Source organism: Culicoides brevitarsis, chromosome 2 (assembly GCF_036172545.1).
Source record: "Culicoides brevitarsis isolate CSIRO-B50_1 chromosome 2, AGI_CSIRO_Cbre_v1, whole genome shotgun sequence".
NCBI lineage: Eukaryota > Metazoa > Arthropoda > Insecta > Diptera > Ceratopogonidae > Culicoides > Culicoides brevitarsis.
The window spans coordinates 11,293,821-11,314,487 of NC_087086.1; the positions used below are offsets into that span (position 1 = coordinate 11,293,821).

General features: G+C 25.6%; 2 protein-coding genes across 3 annotated transcripts in view; both read right to left on the reverse strand.

Annotated features, from left to right (window-relative positions):
• Positions 1 to 2,220: 2,220 nt before the first annotated feature.
• Positions 2,221 to 8,443, reverse strand: LOC134828504 (uncharacterized). The gene is made up of 7 exons (XM_063841484.1): positions 8,438 to 8,443; positions 8,289 to 8,377; positions 7,944 to 8,198; positions 5,381 to 5,538; positions 4,936 to 4,982; positions 2,767 to 2,817; positions 2,221 to 2,707 (listed from the first exon to the last, which is right to left on the reverse strand). The coding sequence occupies exons 1-7, from the start codon at positions 8,441 to 8,443 to the stop codon at positions 2,267 to 2,269; spliced, it is 1,047 nt and encodes a 348-aa protein (XP_063697554.1). The 3' UTR covers positions 2,221 to 2,266.
• A 5,236-nt stretch (positions 8,444 to 13,679) lies between these two features.
• The window catches only part of LOC134830964 (neuronal acetylcholine receptor subunit alpha-7-like), a 175,448-nt gene continuing 168,460 nt past the window's right edge, over positions 13,680 to 20,667 (reverse strand). For both annotated transcript variants that reach the window (XM_063844585.1, XM_063844584.1), the window contains exons 9-12: positions 15,680 to 15,789; positions 14,968 to 15,194; positions 14,739 to 14,906; positions 13,680 to 13,761 (exon numbers count right to left, since the gene is read on the reverse strand). In XM_063844585.1, the coding sequence (XP_063700655.1) occupies positions 13,680 to 13,761; positions 14,739 to 14,906; positions 14,968 to 15,194; positions 15,680 to 15,789 (587 nt within the window). The remainder of the gene's footprint in view (positions 13,762 to 14,738; positions 14,907 to 14,967; positions 15,195 to 15,679; positions 15,790 to 20,667) is intronic.

Here is a 20,667-nt window from a genome sequence, read left to right on the forward strand (position 1 = left end):
CATAGTTTTGATTTGAAAACTAAATCAAGAGCAAAAAAACTGTGTCAAAAACTATGTCAAAAACTGTGTCAAAGCCATTTTTGTCAAATCTTGCTCCAAATGGATAAAAATTCATCAGAGGGCTCTAATTTATCATTTTTAATCATTTTTTAACTCAAAACTGCCAAAAAATTTAAACTGAAAAAAAAAATTTCCTTTGACATAGTTTTGATTTGAAAACTAAATCAAGGCAAAAAACTGTGTCAAAAACTATGTCAAAAACTGTGTCAAAGCCATTTTTGTCAAATCTTGCTCCAAATGGATAAAAATTTATCAGAGGGCTCTAATTTATCATTTTTAATCATTTTTTAACTCAAAACTGCCAAAAAATCGAAACTGAAAAAAAAAATTTCCTTTGACATAGTTTTGATTTGAAAACTAAATCAAGGCAAAAAACTGTGTCAAAAACTATGTCAAAAACTGTGTCAAAGCCATTTTTGTCAAATCTTGCTCCAAATGGATAAAAATTTATCAGAGGGCTCTAATTTATCATTTTTAATCATTTTTTAACTCAAAACTGCCAAAAAATCGAAACTGAAAAAAAAAATTTCCTTTGACATAGTTTTGTTTTGAAAACTAAATCAAGAGCAAAAAAACTGTGTCAAAAACTATGTCAAAAACTGTGTCAAAGCCATTTTTGTCAAATCTTGCTCCAAATGGATAAAAATTTATCAGAGGGCTCTAATTTATCATTTTTAATCATTTTTTAACTCAAAACTGCCAAAAAATCGAAACTGAAAAAAAAAATTTCCTTTGACATAGTTTTGATTTGAAAACTAAATCAAGGCAAAAAACTGTGTCAAAAACTATGTCAAAAACTGTGTCAAAGCAATTTTTGTCAAATCTTGCTCCAAATGGATAAAAATTTGTCAGAGGGCTCTAATTTATCATTTTTAATCATTTTTTAACTCAAAACTGCCAAAAAATTGAAAAAAAAAAAATCTGAAAAAAAAATTTTCCTTTGACATAGTTTTGATTTGAAAACTAAATCAAGGCAAAAAACTGTGTCAAAAACTATGTCAAAAACTGTGTCAAAGCCATTTTTGTCAAATCTTGCTCCAAATGGATAAAAATTTGTCAGGGGGCTCTAATTTATCATTTTTAATCATTTTTTAACTCAAAACTGCCAAAAAATTGAAACTGAAAAAAAAATTTTCCTTTGACATAGTTTTGATTTGAAAACTAAATCAAGGCAAAAAACTGTGTCAAAAACTATGTCAAAAACTGTGTCAAAGCCATTTTTGTCAAATCTTGCTCCAAATGGATAAAAATTTATCAGAGGGCTCTAATTTATCATTTTTAATCATTTTTTAACTCAAAACTGCCAAAAAATCGAAACTGAAAAAAAAAATTTCCTTTGACATAGTTTTGTTTTGAAAACTAAATCAAGAGCAAAAAAAACTGTGTCAAAAACTATGTCAAAAACTATGACTCAAAACTGCCAAAAAATTGAAACTGAAAAAAAAATTTTCCTTTGACATAGTTTTGATTTGAAAACTAAATCAAGGCAAAAAACTGTGTCAAAAACTATGTCAAAAACTGTGTCAAAGCCATTTTTGTCAAATCTTGCTCCAAATGGATAAAAATTTGTCAGGGGGCTCTAATTTATCATTTTTAATCATTTTATAACTCAAAACTGCCAAAAAATTGAAACTGAAAAAAAATTTTTCCTTTGACATATTTTTGATTTGAAAACTAAATCAAGGCAAAAAACTGTGTCAAAAACTATGTCAAAAACTGTGTCAAAGCCATTTTTGTCAAATCTTGCTCCAAATGGATAAAAATTTGTCAGGGGGCTCTAATTTATCATTTTTAATCATTTTATAACTCAAAACTGCCAAAAAATTGAAACTGAAAAAAAAATTTTTCTTTGACATAGTTTTGATTTGAAAACTAAATCAAGGCAAAAAACTGTGTCAAAAACTATGTCAAAAACTGTGTCAAAGCCATTTTTGTCAAATCTTGCTCCAAATGGATAAAAATTTGTCAGAGGGCTCTAATTTATCATTTTTTAACTCAAAACTGCCAAAAAATTGAAATTAAAAAAATTTTTCAAAAAAGTCCTTCAAATACAAATCTGAGGTTTATTTAGATCATATGAGCCTTGAAAGATTTTAAAAAGAAATTTCAAAAGTTGAAATGAGTAAAAATACTTTTTTTGTTATTAGAAAAACACTCTACAATCTTTTATTTTCTCGAAAAAAAATCACTGGTTAACTTTTATTTTTTACCATGATCCAGCAGGAGCCAAGTTCAATGAAGTTTGAGACAATCCATGACCCGGCAATGGAGCTTGGTGAAGAGCTCCGCGGTTCCAGGCAGTGTATTTAGCTTGTCCAGGAATGGCAGTGTAAGTTGTGATTGGGGCAGGAGCAATGATCTTGGGAGCTGCAATGATTTTGGGAGTTGCAATGAGGTTCGAGTAAACCAATGGACGGTTATAGGTAAGGGGGGCAGCAAGTGGTAAGATTGCTGGCTTGTTAATGTATGCCAATGGACGATTGTAGGTCAAGATCGGAAGAGATTGGGAGGCAATCAACGTTGATGCTGGAATCGAGGAGTATTGAGAGACAGCGGGAAGAGCCAAACCACTGCTATAAGCGAGAGGAGCAATGTTTCCGGCGGATGCGCAGGCAATGAATGCCATCATGACTACAGCTGCAATGCACTATTGGAGAAATGGGAATTTAATGGAATATTCCATAAAAATAGTGGAAAAAAACTCACCTTCATGTTGGATTTTTTAAAGTTTAGTTTTGTTTGCTTTGAATAGTTGAACTATCGAACGATGTCTGATTTTTTGTCTGCACCAGTCCTACCTTTTATACAAAAAAGTACGTCTTCACTTCTTTTTTTACATCAACTAGATCAAAACCAGATTCTTGCAATAGCAGTTTTTTTCCGTCGTCATCTTACACACTTCTCAAATAATCAACAGTAACTCTATGCATACGCATTGTTTCTTTTTTTGTTTTATTTTATTGTGTTTTTAATGTTTATTATTTTAAGATGCAGAAACACCTTGCCTCAAACTGCATGTGTCAAGTCAATTCGTATAAATTACACGATTATTACTAACTGTTGGTCAAAAAAAAGCAGAATACAAGTTTTAGTTACACATCATGGACAAGTTCTTTTTATTTTTGTCAGATATCGTATATTAATTGGGTGTAATTTACGTAAATGTGGAATAATAAAGTTATCAGAATAGCATATCCTCATTGCTTGGGAATTGCCGGATGCAAAGCCGGATTTAAAAAAATATCTGATGAATGTTAGAATTGTGTAACAAGAAACATAAGAAATTGAACATAAAATGCGTGAGTAAGTTGAGACAAATAGGAAGGTTAGGTTACATTGACATTTATAAAAAAATAGATTTATGGAAAATTTTAAAGTTTGCGTGCAAGTTATTTATTCTATATTGTATAAAAGATATTTACAATGTAACATTTGTTTATTTATTGATTTAATGAAAAATGAATTAAATTTGAATTCATGTCAGACAAATTAAATTAAATTAAATTAAAATTTCTTAATTAAATTTTTACTATTTTATTTAATTATTTTTTATTTATTTAAAATTTTAAATATAATTTTTTAAAAATATTTTTTAATTATTAAATAATTTTCACATGGTAATTTTTTTAACGAGTCAAATTAATTTCACCCATTTTTGAATATAAAAAAATTAATTTTTTATTATTTTTTCTTAAATTCCTTTTATAAAAAATATTATTTTTTATTTTCCTCAAAAAGCAAAAAAAAAAAATGTTAAGTTTGATCATCAAAACTTATTTTTAATTTTTTTTACAAAGTATGAATAAAAATACAACAAAAATACAAACAACATTGGTAGTTCATATTTATGTTAAATATTTCGAAATCAGGCCGCTCCAAATGAAACTCAATAGTTTTGTCCAAAATTTTTGAAATAAAAATGGGGGGGCAAAAAAAATAAAGAATTTGAAATACTTTTTTTCATACAAAATACCAAATTTTTAAAAAAAAATTTATCTTTAATCAATATTTTTGGTGTTTTGAAGTAAGTAACAAGTAAGTTTTTTCATTGATACTTGTGTATTAAAAATTGATTTTAAAAAACATTTTAATTAAAATTGAAAAAAATGAATGTCATAAAAATAACTGTCAAATTTTTTTTGAAAAAAAAAAATTCAATAATTTTCATGAAAATTATTTTTTAAAGAAAATTTTATGTCAAAATAACATTTTTATTACAAAAATTATTTACTAAAAATTGAAAAAAATTCTTGAAAATTTGTTGTAAAATTATCAAAATACACCAAAAATCGGTAATTTTTGATGAAATTTTTAACTTTTTTTTTTATTTTGCCCCATCGGATTTTCGAATATACGGCATCGGACAAATCATCGGAGTTTCATTTGGAGCGGCCTTATTTATTTTTAGTTTTTTATTTATATTTTTTTTTGTAAATTAAATACTTTATTTAACTTAATTTAATAATATAAATTTAATTATTTAAAAAAACTTCTTCCTTTAAGAGAATAAATAATAATTTTTGTAGGAAAGTTACTGAAAAAAACAGATTGTGAAATTTTAAAATAATTACAATTTTAATAATAAATAAATACTTCAAAGTTAATTAACAATAACTTTTCATGGTTCCAAAAATAAATAATTAATTTATCCGTCAAAATCTATTAACCAGTTTGAAATGAACAAAATCTATTGGTTTGAGGCAATTTCATCTCTTCCACAAAAAAAATTTTTGGTCTAATTTTGTGTAAATTTATTTCCTGTGGTAATCAACTATTCCCGCAAATCCATCATTTCGCATTGAAAATTCAACCCATTTATTAATTTTAATATTCAATCAATTTTAAATGAGCCATAATATCAATTTTATCAATTACACCACTTTTAATGCGCTCCTCATAATCAGCATTATTGATGAATGACGCTACAAATATGCAAATTCAGCATTTAACGTTGATGTACATTTAACTGCAGTTTACAGCTGACCATTGCTGCCGCCTATTATGAACCGGTTTATATGTCGTGATATTGCCAATCAACGTAAATCATTAAACTATTAATCCCGAAAATTCATTGCAAGCACCAGTTCATGTGAAACATCGTGTTGTGAAGTCGTAAAAATGCGTTTACAGTTTATATTGTAAGAACAACAACAAAGCGAAATGAACCAGTTCTGTCATATGTTAACACGCATGTAAAATGTCTGTAACTTGGTAATGACCTTGATCAATCTTTTACTTTTATTTTTTTTTATAGTAACATATTTTATTGCTAAATTATTTATTTGTACAAAAAAAAAATATCTCGCCTATTCAGGTTCACTTGAGGAATTTTCCGTTATTTCGAGATAGTAGGAATTGACACAAAGAATGAGGTAGAGGACAACAATCTCAATTATGACCATGGCGAAGGCGAAAGTAGGATCAATTGTTGAAATCCATATCAGTGTCGTCATGAATACGATGATGAGGTTAATTAGACTAAGAATCACGTAGAATTTTAGAAAAACAGCAATTTTCTGTAATGAAATGGATTAAAAAAAATGTCTGTCGCATTAAAGCCCAAGAGACTCATACCAAACACGTTCCAACAATCAAGAAAGTATGAAAAATCAGAAGAATTATTCCCTCTACCATTAAAAAATTATCTACTTTTGCAATGTCGGCGGGATCTCCATTTATGCCAAAATCATTTCCTGACGACTTCTCGGCACCTATCAGTGGCAAGAAACGACTTATACCGAACATTATGCCACATAAGGCGACAATTAGTGTCCCCCCACGCTGAAACACACAAAATTTATTGCTCGTTATTTTGCACACACGAAAAATTGCAGAGCCTACCAGTTCCATGACACAACAAAGATGCCGAAAGCGCGGTAAGATGTTCAAAAGTCCCATTGCGAAAAGTTTTAAAATTTATTTACTTGCGAGAAGATTGAAAAGTGAACAAAGACTGTCAGAAAAGTCAGAGAATTTTTTAGTTGGAAATCCAGAAGGCCCATCGAGATAATGTTTTATTGCTTTCAAATGTATTTTATGGGCACTACTCAATATATTTGTGCTCTTGAAGGTATTGTTTGTTTAGAAAAAAAGTGGAAACAAATGTACTCAGATTCTCTTGAAAGTGTGCCAGACATCACATCAAACATTTTATCTATAAATTTTCCCTTTCTTTTTGAAAAAATTTTTTGATTTACTTTGAAGAGCTAATATGATAAATCTCACATAAGCAGTTTATTGTCTTCAAAAAATTCCTTTGAATCGATTTTTTCGTCCTTATATAGTTTTTTTTCTTTAATGCTTTCATTTATAAGTTTATTTAATAAGCAAGTTGAAATAAGTATTGAAGTAAAAATCATCTTGAAGAAAAGTCGATTTTCCGTTCATTTTTTGTATGGTTTCTCATTTCGTCTTATGAAAACTCATTTTGTAAAGGAAGCTAAAGAAACTACGTATTTCAGAATCTGTAGTTTCTTGTTATCTTTGATCAGTATACCATTTACATTAGATTAGAAATGCTTCAGGGTTCTTGAAATTCTTATGTGTGTTATACAAGTTAAATTTCTTTTTATGAAGCTCTTTTGAAATTTTAATCCAAAGTTGGAAGTTTGTTCTGAAAGCTCTTACACGGGTGATTTTTGTGAAACTATTAGTTTTTTAAAAGTTTTAGCTAGCTAGAACTAATGATACAATTTGAAATGTTTCACTTTGGATCAAAGAGTAATTTAGCATGATGTACACAAATACGTATGTTTCGTAATTTAGCTGATAAGTATCTCTATAAAATTTCCATCCTTGATAATATTATCGGTTTTGGCAACTGCTAAGCAGCCGTTTCCGAAAACCAGAACGTTGCGTAGCTTATTATCGGAGTACAAATAGCTTTGTAAGTTGTTATAATGCTCTCTTTGTCCTGGCCCCAGTTACTCCCTGTGAGTGCTTTAAAGGCGATATTCGATGCATAGACGAAGCCTCGGTAAATTCATTATTTCTGTTAAATGTTTGTGCAACTAACTTCTATATGTTCTTGTTTGTCATTTTCCTTGCCTGGATCAGGTTGGATTTAATGTTTGGATTTAATGAAATTTAACAAGTGCTAACAATCGAGTTCACAATATGTCTTCAGACAGCCATGAAGCCATCCTTTAACTTAATCTGACAATTTGAAAATCTCGTGCCTTTTTGTTTATAATTTTTTCAGTTTTTTTTTGTAGTTCAAAAAACACCTAAAATAAAAATAAAACAATTGAATAAACCAAAATCAGTTTTTTGTCAAAAAAGAGTAAACCTAAAAATTAAAAAGTGCATATATGCGTCTTATCACATTGGTCAACTCACTTTATTCTCTCGCTCTCTCTTGCAGCATGGAAAAAATCTTACTATTAATTGATAGATAGATAAATAAACACTCATACAACTTGTTTTACTTTTCAAGGCCGCCGTCGTTACTTACTTTTTGTTGTTTTCAAACAATCACACGCATTTAAAGCATATGCACTCTAAAAATAACTGCATTCGCGCAGAGTACGAATGAAGTAAATGAGATAAGTAATGATAGTGAAAGTGGTTGCGAGCAGGAAGCCAAGTTAACGCCTAAGTAACGATGTTGGCGAAAAAAAAATAAAACGTGAGTTAAATCCCGTTTATGAGAAACTGGAGCAAAAGAGAATTAAGGAAAATTATTTTTTTAAACAGTTTGAAAACTAGTATAGGTGAATTTCGATTAAAAAAAAAGTAGAAGAAGAATCGGACAATACTTTTTTTAATTGGAGCCTTAAGGGATACTACAAAGAAGAAAAAAAAATTAAATCTTCGTTTCTGATCCAAAATCATGGCGTTTAATTTATTTTTTTTTCGTTCATAAATAAGGAAACTGCATTTACTTAGCAGCTGGAGCCAAGTTCAAGGATGTTTGAGACAATGAGTGTCCCGGGAGGGGAGCTTCGTGAAGGGCACCGCGGTTCAAGGCAGTGTATTTAGCTTCTCCGGGAAGAGCAGTGTAAGCAATTGGCGCGATTGGGGCAGCAACAACTTTCGTGGTGGTATAGGCCAATGGTGCAGGTGCGGCATATGCCAAGGGAGCGGCATAGGTCAAGGGAGCGGGTGCGGCATAGGTCAATGGGGCATTGTAGGCCAAAATGGGTGCTGGGGCAGCAATGTGGCTAGCGATGATTTTCGATTCGGGAATTGATGAGTATTGGGTGATGGCGGGCGATGCAATGGTCAATGGTGCGGAATAGGCCAAGGGAGCGGTCAAGGCGATGTTTCCGGCAGAAGCAGAGGCAACAAAGGCCATCATGACTACAGCTGCGATGCACTAAAGAAAAAAAAATTTTTTTTTAGAATTTTTTTTTGTTTAAAAAAAAAATCTTATTACCTTCATGATTATTGTTTAAGTTGATGGGATTTTAATTTGAGAAATTAAAATTGATTTGAATTGTTTCACTACTGAACAATGTCTGACTAACCAACGCCCATCTTCGCCTTTATATACCGAAAAATTCTTCTTCTTGTTCTTTTTTAGACTAAGATGGCGAAAAAAATGTTGTCACATACAACATATATAATATGTTCAGAGACAAGTACTTTAATTGTTGCAAAAGAACCTGATTATATCTTTGTTTTATATTTTAAAGTGCACTCTTCTGAACCAGTATTTTTTTTTATTTTCTTGATCTACATTCTCTTCTTTGCATTAGGTTTGCAACGCCCTGCAACTTTTTAATGCGATAAAAAAAAACAAAACAAGGAAGTCATTCTGGATGGATCTTGGCTAGACATGACGTCACAAACTTACCTATGTGCAATTTTAATCCTTTAACAAGCAAAACCAAGCGACTTTCAATTCAATAATTTTATTTCATTTTTTTATTACAATTTTTTCAAATTATTATTTTTTTTTCTCTTTCATTCATATTCATTTTTTTTTAATTATTTATTATTCTATAACGAAGTTATTTATTATTTTAATTTTTTTTTGCTTTTTAAACTTTTAACTGTCTCAATATATTCATCGCAATATTTTTTATTTCTTTTTTTTTTCAATTAATTTCTATCCTAAATTATAATCATATATTTATTTTATATATTTTTTTTTTGTTTTTTTTTTTAATTTTAACAGGAGGTGTTTTTTCATATCATTTTTTTTATTTCTGTCGTATGTCATTCATTCATTCAATTTTATTAAATATATTTTTTATTTATTTATTTTATCGTTACAATCAACTAAAAAAATTATTATTTAAAATATTTCAAACTCCTTAATGAAAAATATTTTTTGTGTCAATTTATTAGTGATTGTGTTCGTGTGTCGTGAATTACTGTTTTATTTTTTTTTTAATAAATATATATCTTTTTTTTGTAATGATGGTAAGAATTAATGTTCAATGAAACCTGATGTGTATGTTTTTTTTATAAATTTTTAGCGAATATATTTCGTGTGGTTTTTGCGATTTTATAAATCTTTGGCGATATTTTTTTTTAAATTATTATTATTATTAATAGTTGTTGTTTTTTTTTATTTTTGGGGTAGTATAAGAGCGTTATCATCAATAAATATTATTGGATTTTTCTTCACGGATTCTGGATTTCGTTTTTATGAATTTTTAACGTTATTTATTATTTTTTATTAGTTTTCTGTTTTCATAATATATGATAATATTATGTATTGGCATGTAATGATAAAATTTTATATTTATAAGATTCCTATGTCACATTAATGTTACTTTACGTTAGCTTAGTAAAAAGTATAAACATTCACATAAAATTTATTTTTTTTTGTTTTTTTTTCTTTAAAACAATTTTTTTTATTTCTTAATGTTTTTTAGTATTTTTTTCTTCATATTGTATATAAAGAAAGTTTTTTTTTAATTATTATTTATTTATTATTATTTCTCTCATAAAAATATTTATTTTTTTTTCTTATTGGAAATTTTAAAAAATATTCCACGCACGCGTTAAATTATCCCTAATATTCTTACTTTAAAAAATATAACGATTTCACAGTTATTATAATTTTATTATTTATTATTATATATTTTTTAATCATATACATTCCATATTTTCTTCTCCTTGATTTTTCTATAGTTTCTTTCTCATTTAATATTATATTTATTATTAACTAAATGTTATTATCACAATGGTTTCATTCAAATAACCAGTCGTTATACGCAATAATTATTAGTGCATATATTATTTTTTTTATTTAAATTAATAACATCTCTCTATCCCGGATATCATAGATATCATCATAATTTAGAGAGATATTTGGTGTATCATTAATTTTTTAATTTTTTTAGGTTATTTATATAATAATATATTGAAGTTAATATTATTTTACTATTAAATAGTTGCAATTTTTTGTGCTTTTTTTTCATGGTTTTACATTTAATGATCGATGTTTCATTTCCTAATAATTTATGTGTCAATTGTGTTATTAGTAATAATTTGAGCAGAATTTTTTTTTTTTTAGTCCAATGAAGAGAGAAATTTATTAACAGTGGGCGAGGGGATACATCACAATCAATTTGTTTTTTTTTTCTATACATTTATATAAGAATTACCAACTATCCTTTAATTAAGTTAAAATATTAAAAAAAAATCCAATTTTTTACTAAATTTTTATCGTTAAAGGTGTTTTAAGGATTTTGTGTATAAAACTATAAAAGTTAATAATAAATGTATACCTTCATAATATATTTTTTTTGTAAACATCGAAAAATTACGTGCTATGATAGAGAAAGAGATTCATGAGAAAAAACGTTGTGATATAAATTTTACATGAAAAATACACCAGAAAAGTACAAAAGTTTGTGAAACAACATCAAAACATTATTTTTTTTTAAATATTTTTTTTTTCGTGTGTGTATATTTATTTAGTTGCAACGTGTGTATATAGGTAATAAATTTTAAAATAAATTAAAAATGCATGATATAACAATAAATGACAACAATTATCACTGAGTTCATGAAGAATGCCGTGTGTTTTGCGTGTTGTACAATTTTTTTATATTATTATTTATATTTTTATATCATGTTTTGTATTTTTTTTTGTTAATTTATTATTTATATCATATTCAGACATCATTTTACTATTATGAAAGATGTTCTAAAAATTCGCCGTTTTGTGAAAAATATAAAAGTAACAAAGTTATTTCACAAAAAAGGAAAATTTTCTATTTTTCGAGTGTTATGTGTGTATTGATTAAACATGTGCGGTGGGCAGTGTCTGCGTTTTTTTTCGGTAATTTGCGAAAATAGTAAGAATTTTTTTAAAAATAGAATATTAACAAAGATTGAGCAATATTTTCAAGGAATTGGTGTACAATTTATAAAATCTAATTGCTCTTCAAAAATATATATGTTTATGTCCACTACATATAATTATATATAAATATCTGTGTATTTAATTCTATTTCTTTATTTATTAATAATTAAATATATTTTCGTGGTAAAAAATTAAATTTTATTTTAATTAAAATTTTAACTAAGCTAACCATGATAAATATATTTGATTTAAAATTCCTAACATAATAATTTTTTTTTTCAATTCTATTTTTTTTTATTTTAATTAAAATTAAAATACTTGGCACTCTATTTAAAATTGATGAATGACAGAAACAGAAATGATTTTTTTTTTCACCTCTTTAATTCATTTCTTGCATCAAAAATATATTTTTGTTGTTTATCGCGTAGATCATATTGATTTTTTTATTGATGAATTGACGCTTGATATATTTTATTTTTATATAAAATTTAAATCACTTATATATAAATAGATGTCCATCAATATGACGGAAATTCATCTTCGAATTCACGTTTTTTTTATTTATTATTTTTTTTTCATTTAATACGGGAACGTGAGTGAAGATTTTAATTTTTATCATTATTTTATTTAAAAGTTATATTTTATAGTAACCATTATTATTTATTATTATTATTTTTAACGTCGATATATATATAAATTTAATAAATAAAAAAAAAAACAATTAAACGAGGTGGGTGAAAAATATTAATTATACGAATTAATTATCATTTTATAATACTTTAACGTTACTGATATATTTTTTTTTTATTTATTTTTTAAATAACAACACGATTTAATAATTAATTATTATTTTAATGGTAATAATAATGATAAAATATAATAATAATGATACAACTTGAATAGAGTTTATTTTATCATTAGCGAATTTTTTGTAAGAGTAATTGGTCGATTGTTGTTTTTTTTTACACAAGTTTTGAAAGTCACAACCATTTTTGAAAATTATAAGGAATTAAGTTTATAGGATGGAAATTATTTTTAATAAAGTTGCAAAGTAATGACGTTGTTCCTGTATTCATCATTAATAGGTTTTTCTTCTCTTACGTTATTTTTTTTATTATTTATGATATATTTTTTTAAAAGTGTGTGTGTGTGCGTTTTTCTTATTTATATTTTTTTTCGTCATATTTTTTTCTGTTATTTTTTAGTTATAAATAAATTTATTATTTTATTCAATATATAGTTATAGTTTATTTTTTTTTTTTATTAAAGAAAAAAAAATTTTTGGCCTTTTGATTATTTTTATCAATTCTGAGACATTCAACACACGTCTCAGTCGCAATTTGATATCCTAGTCAACATTAGTTAATTTTTCACAGAAAATATTCGTATATATAATTTTTTTTTGATTATTACAAATAACTTATTTTTTTGTATTTTTCTAATGTTTTTTGTAGTAAAAAGTACGATTTTAATATTTAATAAAAATTTCGTGCTTAATCGGTTTTTATAAAAATTCCGGCAGTTTCAAAAAATGATTACATGTATCATATATGTTATATATGTTAAAATATATAGTATAGTTAGTATAAGATGTTCGCTACTTACAAGACTAAACAATGAGATAATTTTGAAGTAAAGTGGTGCCAATCGTCGTCAGCCGAACTGATTCCTTGTCATCGATACGATTCGAATCGCTATTTTTGGTATTTTGTTATAGTTATTGTATATAAATGCATTCAGTTTGTGATTATTTGATTGATTTTCGTACAAAAAAATCCTATTTGAGTCTCTCAATTTTCGTAGAGTTTAGATAAAACTGGTGAAACCGTGAGATGCTGAAAACCCACCACTGGTACTGAGATGCCTCAATGAAGCTGCGCGAGTGATGAAACCACTGAACGAATGGTCGAACATGATTGCAAATTGCAAAAAGCCATAATTGAACTGACTCGAACCGCTCGATGGACGACAAACATTACATCGTTTCCTAGATCGGGAGAAATTGAGAAGAAGATGTTGCCACTAACCGTATTTTTTACTTATTTATTTTTTTTTGTGAATAACGTAAAAGTAAACTCGACTCGAAATGCGGCTCGCATATCTACATTGGAATTGCCGTGCGACACAAAAGACGACGACGTGACGAGAGAGCTTCTTAGATATTACGAAAACGGCTTCGAGTCGGAGAAAACAAGAAGTGATTGTGTGAAGAAGAACACAAGAAGAAGGAAGTACAAGAAGAAAATTGCAATTTTTTGTCAAAAATGTAGTAGGAGCGCACATAATTCTGGCGACAACCAATCAACTTCAGTGGCCAAATACACGGCTTTACTACACTTTTGACAAAAACCAATTATACTATTATGTGTGGTGCTGATAGCAGAACGGCAACTGTTGCAATTATGGTGAACAACGTAAACACTATTAAGCAAAATCTGTAAGAAGACAAAAAGTTTATTGTTAATTTATGTAATTATTATGATACTGACATAATTAAATTTGATTTTAGCGAATTTCTTTTTTTTTATATTTTTTTTTATTTATTTAATACCTGAAAATTTAAAAATTTATTTTGTTTTAATTTTTCCTTACTTAAAAAAATTATTAAATTATTTTTATTAAAATAATAAACTTTAAAAATTTGAAAAAAATGACTTTTTTTGATTTATTCATCTGATATTTTTGTCTGTAAAATTGTCATAAATTAAAAAAAAAATTCTCAATATTATTTTTTTATTTTATTTTTTTCAAATTAAATTAAAAATAATTTTTTTTATATTTTTTTTTTATATATATTTTTTTTTAAATATTTTTTTTAAATATATTTTTTTAATATATTTTTTTTTAAATATTTTTTTTAAATTTTTTTTAATTTTTTTTTTTTATATATATTTTTTTAAATTTTTTTAATTACTTTAAAAACTTATTTTTGAACTTCTTCAATTATTTAAAAATACCTTTCTAATTTTTTTTACAATATTCTTTACTCAAAAACTTCACTTATAATTTTTTCCAAAAATTAATAAAATAAAATAATTTAAAAAATTATTAAATTTTTATCAAAACTAATTATTTTAAAGCGAATTTTATTTTTAAATTAACTTTAAATTTATTTTTTTATTTTAATTTAATTAATTTAATTTTTAAAAATGTTTTTAAATGAATTAAAATAATTGATTTTTATTAAAATTTAAATATTTTTGTCAATTTGAAAAAATTCATAGACAAAAAATTACTACCTAAAGTAAAAAATTTCTAAACTATTTTTTTAGTTTTTTTTTTTATTTTTTTAAAAGTTTCTTATTTTTTTTTTAAATAAGTAAGCAGAATTGATAATTTTATTTCAAAAATTTTTTAGAAATTTCGCTAAAATCGATATTCAATTTAAAAGTTAATGACATTAAAATCTTACCTATCGACAACCATTGCAGCGAATTTCCAATCACTAATTAGATCTGCATCATCATCCGCTTTTTTCATGCGCTGCGTTATAAATTGCAATTCCTTTAATATTAAATGTAAATCCTTGTGTGTGCATCCCGATAACGAATGCTCTTCTACGCTTATTGGCCTATTAAACCTAAAATTTAATTTTTTTATGATTTTTTTTTTAATTTTGTTTAGAGTTTCAAAAAGCTTACCCATAACCGGCCGTCCCAATTGCCGTTGTAGATCCCCCTAAATTAGTTGAATGTCTAAAATCGTCATCAATATCTAATACATTAGCTAATAGCGACTTGGATGATCGCTCTTTTAATTCTAATTCTTTCATTTTGTTACTTAATAATATTGTTTTACGCGTTATTTTTTTACCGGGACGATGCATACGCAAAATCCACGGTAGCCACATTAGGAATACGGATCGTATCTGCAATTAAAATTAATTTTATTAAAATATTTTTTTAAAAAGAGTAAGATTTTGTGAAAAGCAGCATTTTGGATTTAAAATTATTGACATTGACCCAATGCACATTTAATTTTTTTTAACAAATTCCCTAAGGCGTATTCTTAAATATTGCCCCATTGCACATTTTTTCTTGTTCAATATGCAATATATTTTTTTTTCATACTTTAAATTGACCCAGCTCCTATTTTAAATTTTTAACCCAGTGCACATATTATTTTTTCGTCCCAATAGACAATCTGAAAATTCACAATTTATTTGTTTCTAAAAAAAAATTAAAATTTTAATCCCAATGCACATTTAAATTACAAAAATTTGCCCTAATCTATATTTTTTTGAGAATTAATCCCAGTTAACATTTTGAGCATTTTGAACCCAGTGCACATTCGGAATATTTTTTCATCGAAATGCGTAAAAAAATATCATAGAAAAAAAAATTTAATCCTTACCCAATTTGGCATTTCGTGAATGTCCGCCGATCTATGATGATAATTTAATACAACTACAGTTAATACTACGGATGATGCCACCATAAACATGATACAATTAAAATATGTACCTAAATTAATTTGCAGAAAAAAAGAGTAAAATATTCATCATTAGTATTGATTGCGTCTAGACTTGACTTTATTTTCTCGATAAAATTCATAAATAAATGCATAAATAAAATCATCAGAATAAAATGTGAATAAACTAAAAGTTACATGCAACAATACAGCAGCAAGAAAATTGTCTTTCATCGAATAAATTTTCATTCGAGTGATTTTTTTCTCTCTTGCTGCTGCTATTTCTCTTATCAATATAGATTTTTTTTATTCAAATCATTTATTTGTTTATCATGCAAATTTTTTTCTATATTTTTTTTTATTTTACATCAACAAGTACATATTTACACAGCAGCAACGAAATTACTCGTGCAAGCAATTTTCATCGCAAAATAATTTTTAACCTTACCATCCTTTTTACCCGATAAATGTTGAAATGGAAAATTTTTGCCGCAGAATATATGAATACTATTTATACAGAATTTCCACGAAAAATTTTGAACAATTCAATTATTTGTGTTAAACTTATTTATTGGATATTTATTTAAAACTAAATTCAAATCACCAAGGAAATATTTTTGCGTTGTTCGATGTTTGTTTTAGTGAAGTGTAAAATTTATTTTCAATTTTAATTAGTTTAGTGTTGTGACCCATTTTAGTTGTTTTTTTACAATTTTTTGTTGCATACGTGATTTTTTTTAATTGAAAAAATTACATTTTGTACCCGAAAAACCTGATAAAATTACACTATCAAATAATTGATAAAATGATTTAATCTTGAATAATTAATGGAAATCAGTGGCGGATTTTTTAAAGGTAAAACAAAGCTTAAATTTTAAGCCCGAACAACTTTTAATAAAAAATTAATTTTCAAAAAAGTTTTTTTTATAAGTTTTGGCTAAGCTTAAGCTACATTAAGTTAAGTTACATATACAAAAACTTAATTCAAAAAAGTTTTTAGAATAAAAATTAAAAAAATTTTAAATTTTTTCTCAACAAAAATGTTATAAAAGTAAAAAACTTAATTGACTTAGTTTTAAACTTAAGCAAACTTAAGCTTAAGTCAAAATATTTTGGATTTTTTTTTATTTAAGTTCAATATGAAATCTTAAGTTCTTACGTTTGAGCTTAAGCTTGTATGACTTAAAATCAGGGTTGCAAACTGCTGACTTAAACTTAAGCTTACAAAACTTATGTGACTTAAACTTTAACTTAAGATTTAGTCAAAAGAAAATTTTGACTTAATTAACTTAATTGACTTAAGGTTAAGTTTAAGAAAAGGTTAAATTAAGTTAAAATTAATTTTAAAAGATTTTTTAATTTGGTAAATTAAGTCAAACTTTAGTTTTAAAGGCCTGCTTAAAGTATAAAAAATTGACTTAAGCTCAAACGTAAAAACTTAAGAATTTATATTGAACTTAAATTAAAAAATCTAAAATATTTGGACTTAAGCTTAAGTCTCAGAATATTTTTTTTAATTTTTATAAGTTTATAATTTTGTCATTCCTGAATTAAAAAATGCAATTTTATTGATCCAAACCAAGAAAAAAATTGAAATATTTAAATAAAAAATTTTTTTTTTCAAAGCCTTAAGCTTTCTAAAAAAAAATTTAAATCCATCACTGATAGAATTTTATAGAACCACATTTTTGATAGTTTAGATGATTTTACGTGCCGTCAACACCCTCGCCCTCATCTCTATACAACTGATATGATTATAGCTTAATTTAACTCTGTAAATTGGAAACCATTAGCAAGCACCATCTAATTTGAATATGTAAATTTAGTGCAGTTTATCGATTTGTCTAATGCACACAAAAAAAAGTGTATGATGTTGGTGTGATTCGAAATATTTATGCGCAACCAATTGTCAATATTAAATTGCAGGAATAAATAAATTAAAAGGTCTTTTTTGAATATTAATGCCTTTGGTGCGGTTGGAAAGAAGTTTAATACCTAATTTAAGGCGTTTTTTTGCATGTAACGCTTAAATTCAACAACAAAAATGTTTAGCAATATTTTTATGTAGGACAAAAATTTTGTGAATAGCAAGAAAGAAGAAAAAGGGAGAAGATGATAATTGTTTTAATAATTTTGTTGATTTTTCGCTAATGGATATTTATTTTGTACGTCTGTGTAATTTTTGGTCTTTACACACAAAAAAAAAAGAAATACCAAAAATTATAATTTAAAATTTTGCTCGTATTTGTGAGAAAATAGAAAAAAAAAATTTTAATATTTTTTTTTGAATAATTAAATTTTAATATTTTTTTTTCTAGTAATTGCCTTTTCATATTTAAATTCCATTCACGAAAATTTTCATTTATTATTAAAAAATTCTCAAATTATATGACCATCACTGTATTTTTGCTGCTAGAATTCTTTAATATTCAACATTTTTAATTAGATAAAATTATTTTTTCCCTCGCTTTGTCTTGTTCTACATAAAAAAAAATTAATTTTACTAAAAAAGCGTGAATGAATGAAAAGTAAAATGAAAGAAAGTGTGTTAAAGTTTCGTTTGAATTAAAGAAAATTTTCGAATTTATGCAAAAAAAAACTTTTCTGCTTTAAATTCGCAAATGATCTTGTGTCAGATACAATCAACATTCGCTTTACTCGCACAAATTCTCTAATGACTCTTTAATGTTTGTTAAAGGACTTGCACGATAAGAAAAATTTAATACAAATTTTAGCATATCACGTATTTCTTGTAAAATTCGTTTCTTGCAAAAAGTTTATCTGAAAATTGTGGTAAAAAGTTTAAAGTAAAATTAAAGAGAAAAACTTGCGTTTTTTATTTCAAACGAAATTTTTCTTAAAAAAAAAACTTTTTTTAAAGCAAATATGCAAAAATATTTTCAAATCTAAGGAAAAGTTATTGAATTGAACCGCACATAAACATTTTTCCTATAGATTCGTTTCTTTTTATTTTAAAACTTATTTTCTTCCTTTTAACTTTTTTTTTCAGGTAAATCTTATCTGGCTCGTTTTTTTTAAATGAATAGAAATTCTCCTTGACTTGATAGCCACTGATGATTTTCTATTCAGCTTAGTTGCTTTTTGAAGGGCTCTTCATTTTTTTTCCTGCAGGTACTTGTTGCTTGCTTTTTCCTTGTTTCAGTAATGTAATAATTTAAAATTTTTTATATTGTATTTTTTTTTTCGAGAACAAGTGCATTTTTATTTCATTTCATTTTTTTCAGCAATTTATAGGGGAAGAAGTGGAACGAACACCTTTTCATACTTATAGAAAAACAATAAAAAGCGTTGTTTTCGGTTATGAAAAGTGTGCAATAATAATAAATAATAACAACAAACACCAAATGTGAACAAATGTGCTTTTCTTGTTGTTGTATTTTTTTTATGATTTTTCATATTTTCACTTCAATGATTTTTTTTCTTGTTTATGTGCTTTTATAAATTTTTTATTGTTATTTGTGTATTATTGCTGGCACATGCTAACTGTTGCTTTTTAGATGTATACGGATTTACGGTAATTGTTTGTAAATCTTTGTTATTTGTTAATTTGAAGTTTATTTGCAATTAATTATTGCCAGAGGTGAATTAAGATTATGAAAGAAAAAAAAAATTTTTTTAAAAGGCCTTAAAATGTAAGAAGAAATTTTTTTTAAATATTTTTTTTGTCAGGATTTAATAAGTTTTAGGATTTAATAAGTTCAATAAAAATTTTTAATTATTTAAAAAAAAAATTAAATTAATTTTTTTATTAATTAAATTAATTTTTTATTAAATGCCTAAAAAATTGAATATATTATTTTTTTATATTTTAATTTTTTTTTAGATTTTTAATTAATTGATAATTGATTTTTTTTCTGTTTAAATTTATTTTTTATTTTAAATTTGCATAAAAATAATTTTAAATAAAATAATTTTGTTAATTGAGAAATTAAAATTTAATTTATTTTAATTTCTATAATTAAAAAAAATTATTTAATTAATTAAGTGACTACTGAGTTTACTTTTATTAAATTTATTTTAATAAAATTAAATTAATTTATTAATAATTTTTATAAATTTAAATTAATTAATTAATTTTAATTAAATTAATTTATCTGAAAAGTGGCCTAAAATCATTTTTATGCTTCAAAAATTTTTTAATTCATTTTTTTATTTATTAAAATTTATTTTTTTTTAAATCAAGCCAAGTTTTAAATCAATTATTATTGCAATGTTTTATTAGTTTAAAAAATATATTGAATTATTTTTTTTATATATCTCTTAAAATAAATTATTTAGATAAATTAAGCTTTTAACTTCAAAATGGTCCATTGAATTTTTAAATGTAATCCAATCAATTTTCAAGCATCACCTGAGCACCAAAACTCACAAACACAAGATCACAATGGAAAATTGAAAAACAAAGCAAAACTCGTAATTTAATTTAAAACCAGATATAAACCCTTCTCCTGTTGTTTCTTTATTTATGTGTGAGTTTTGTTGTTATTATTCAATGTAAAGGGAAGTCATTTATTTCATCTTTGTGATCTTTCCCTCTCTGCGTTGTGTGTGACTCTTTTCTATAAATTTTCTGTACAATTTATCACAAAGAAAACTCCTTCTCGCACGCAATCGTCTGGATAAAGAACCATTCAATTCAAGGTAGGTGCCGGAGTCGTAGGTGGAAAAAGGCAAGTAAATGGCAAGTAAGTGGATGATGTGCACCAGATGCACTAGATTTCTACACCATTAATTTCCATTTTCATCTCACCTCTTTTCCGTTTGTTCGGAGCCATGCAGGTGAAATGAAAGGAATGAATGAATGAAAGTTTTGTCAAAAAACATTCTTCTTCTTTATTTCGCAATAATAATAATTTCATTCCAGCAGGAGGAGGCGAAGAACTCGAGAAATAGTACAATGTCATTTATAG

Excerpts from the sequence above, each read along its gene's own strand:
- LOC134828504 (XM_063841484.1), bottom strand. Across the intron at positions 8,199-8,288 it reads CCCTTGGCCTATTCCGCACC|TTTGGCCTACAATGCCCCAT; the intron begins ATTGACCATTGC and ends CCCAGCACCCAT. Across the intron at positions 2,708-2,766 it reads TTAAAAAATCCAACATGAAG|TGCATTGCAGCTGTAGTCAT; the intron begins GTGAGTTTTTTT and ends TTTCTCCAATAG.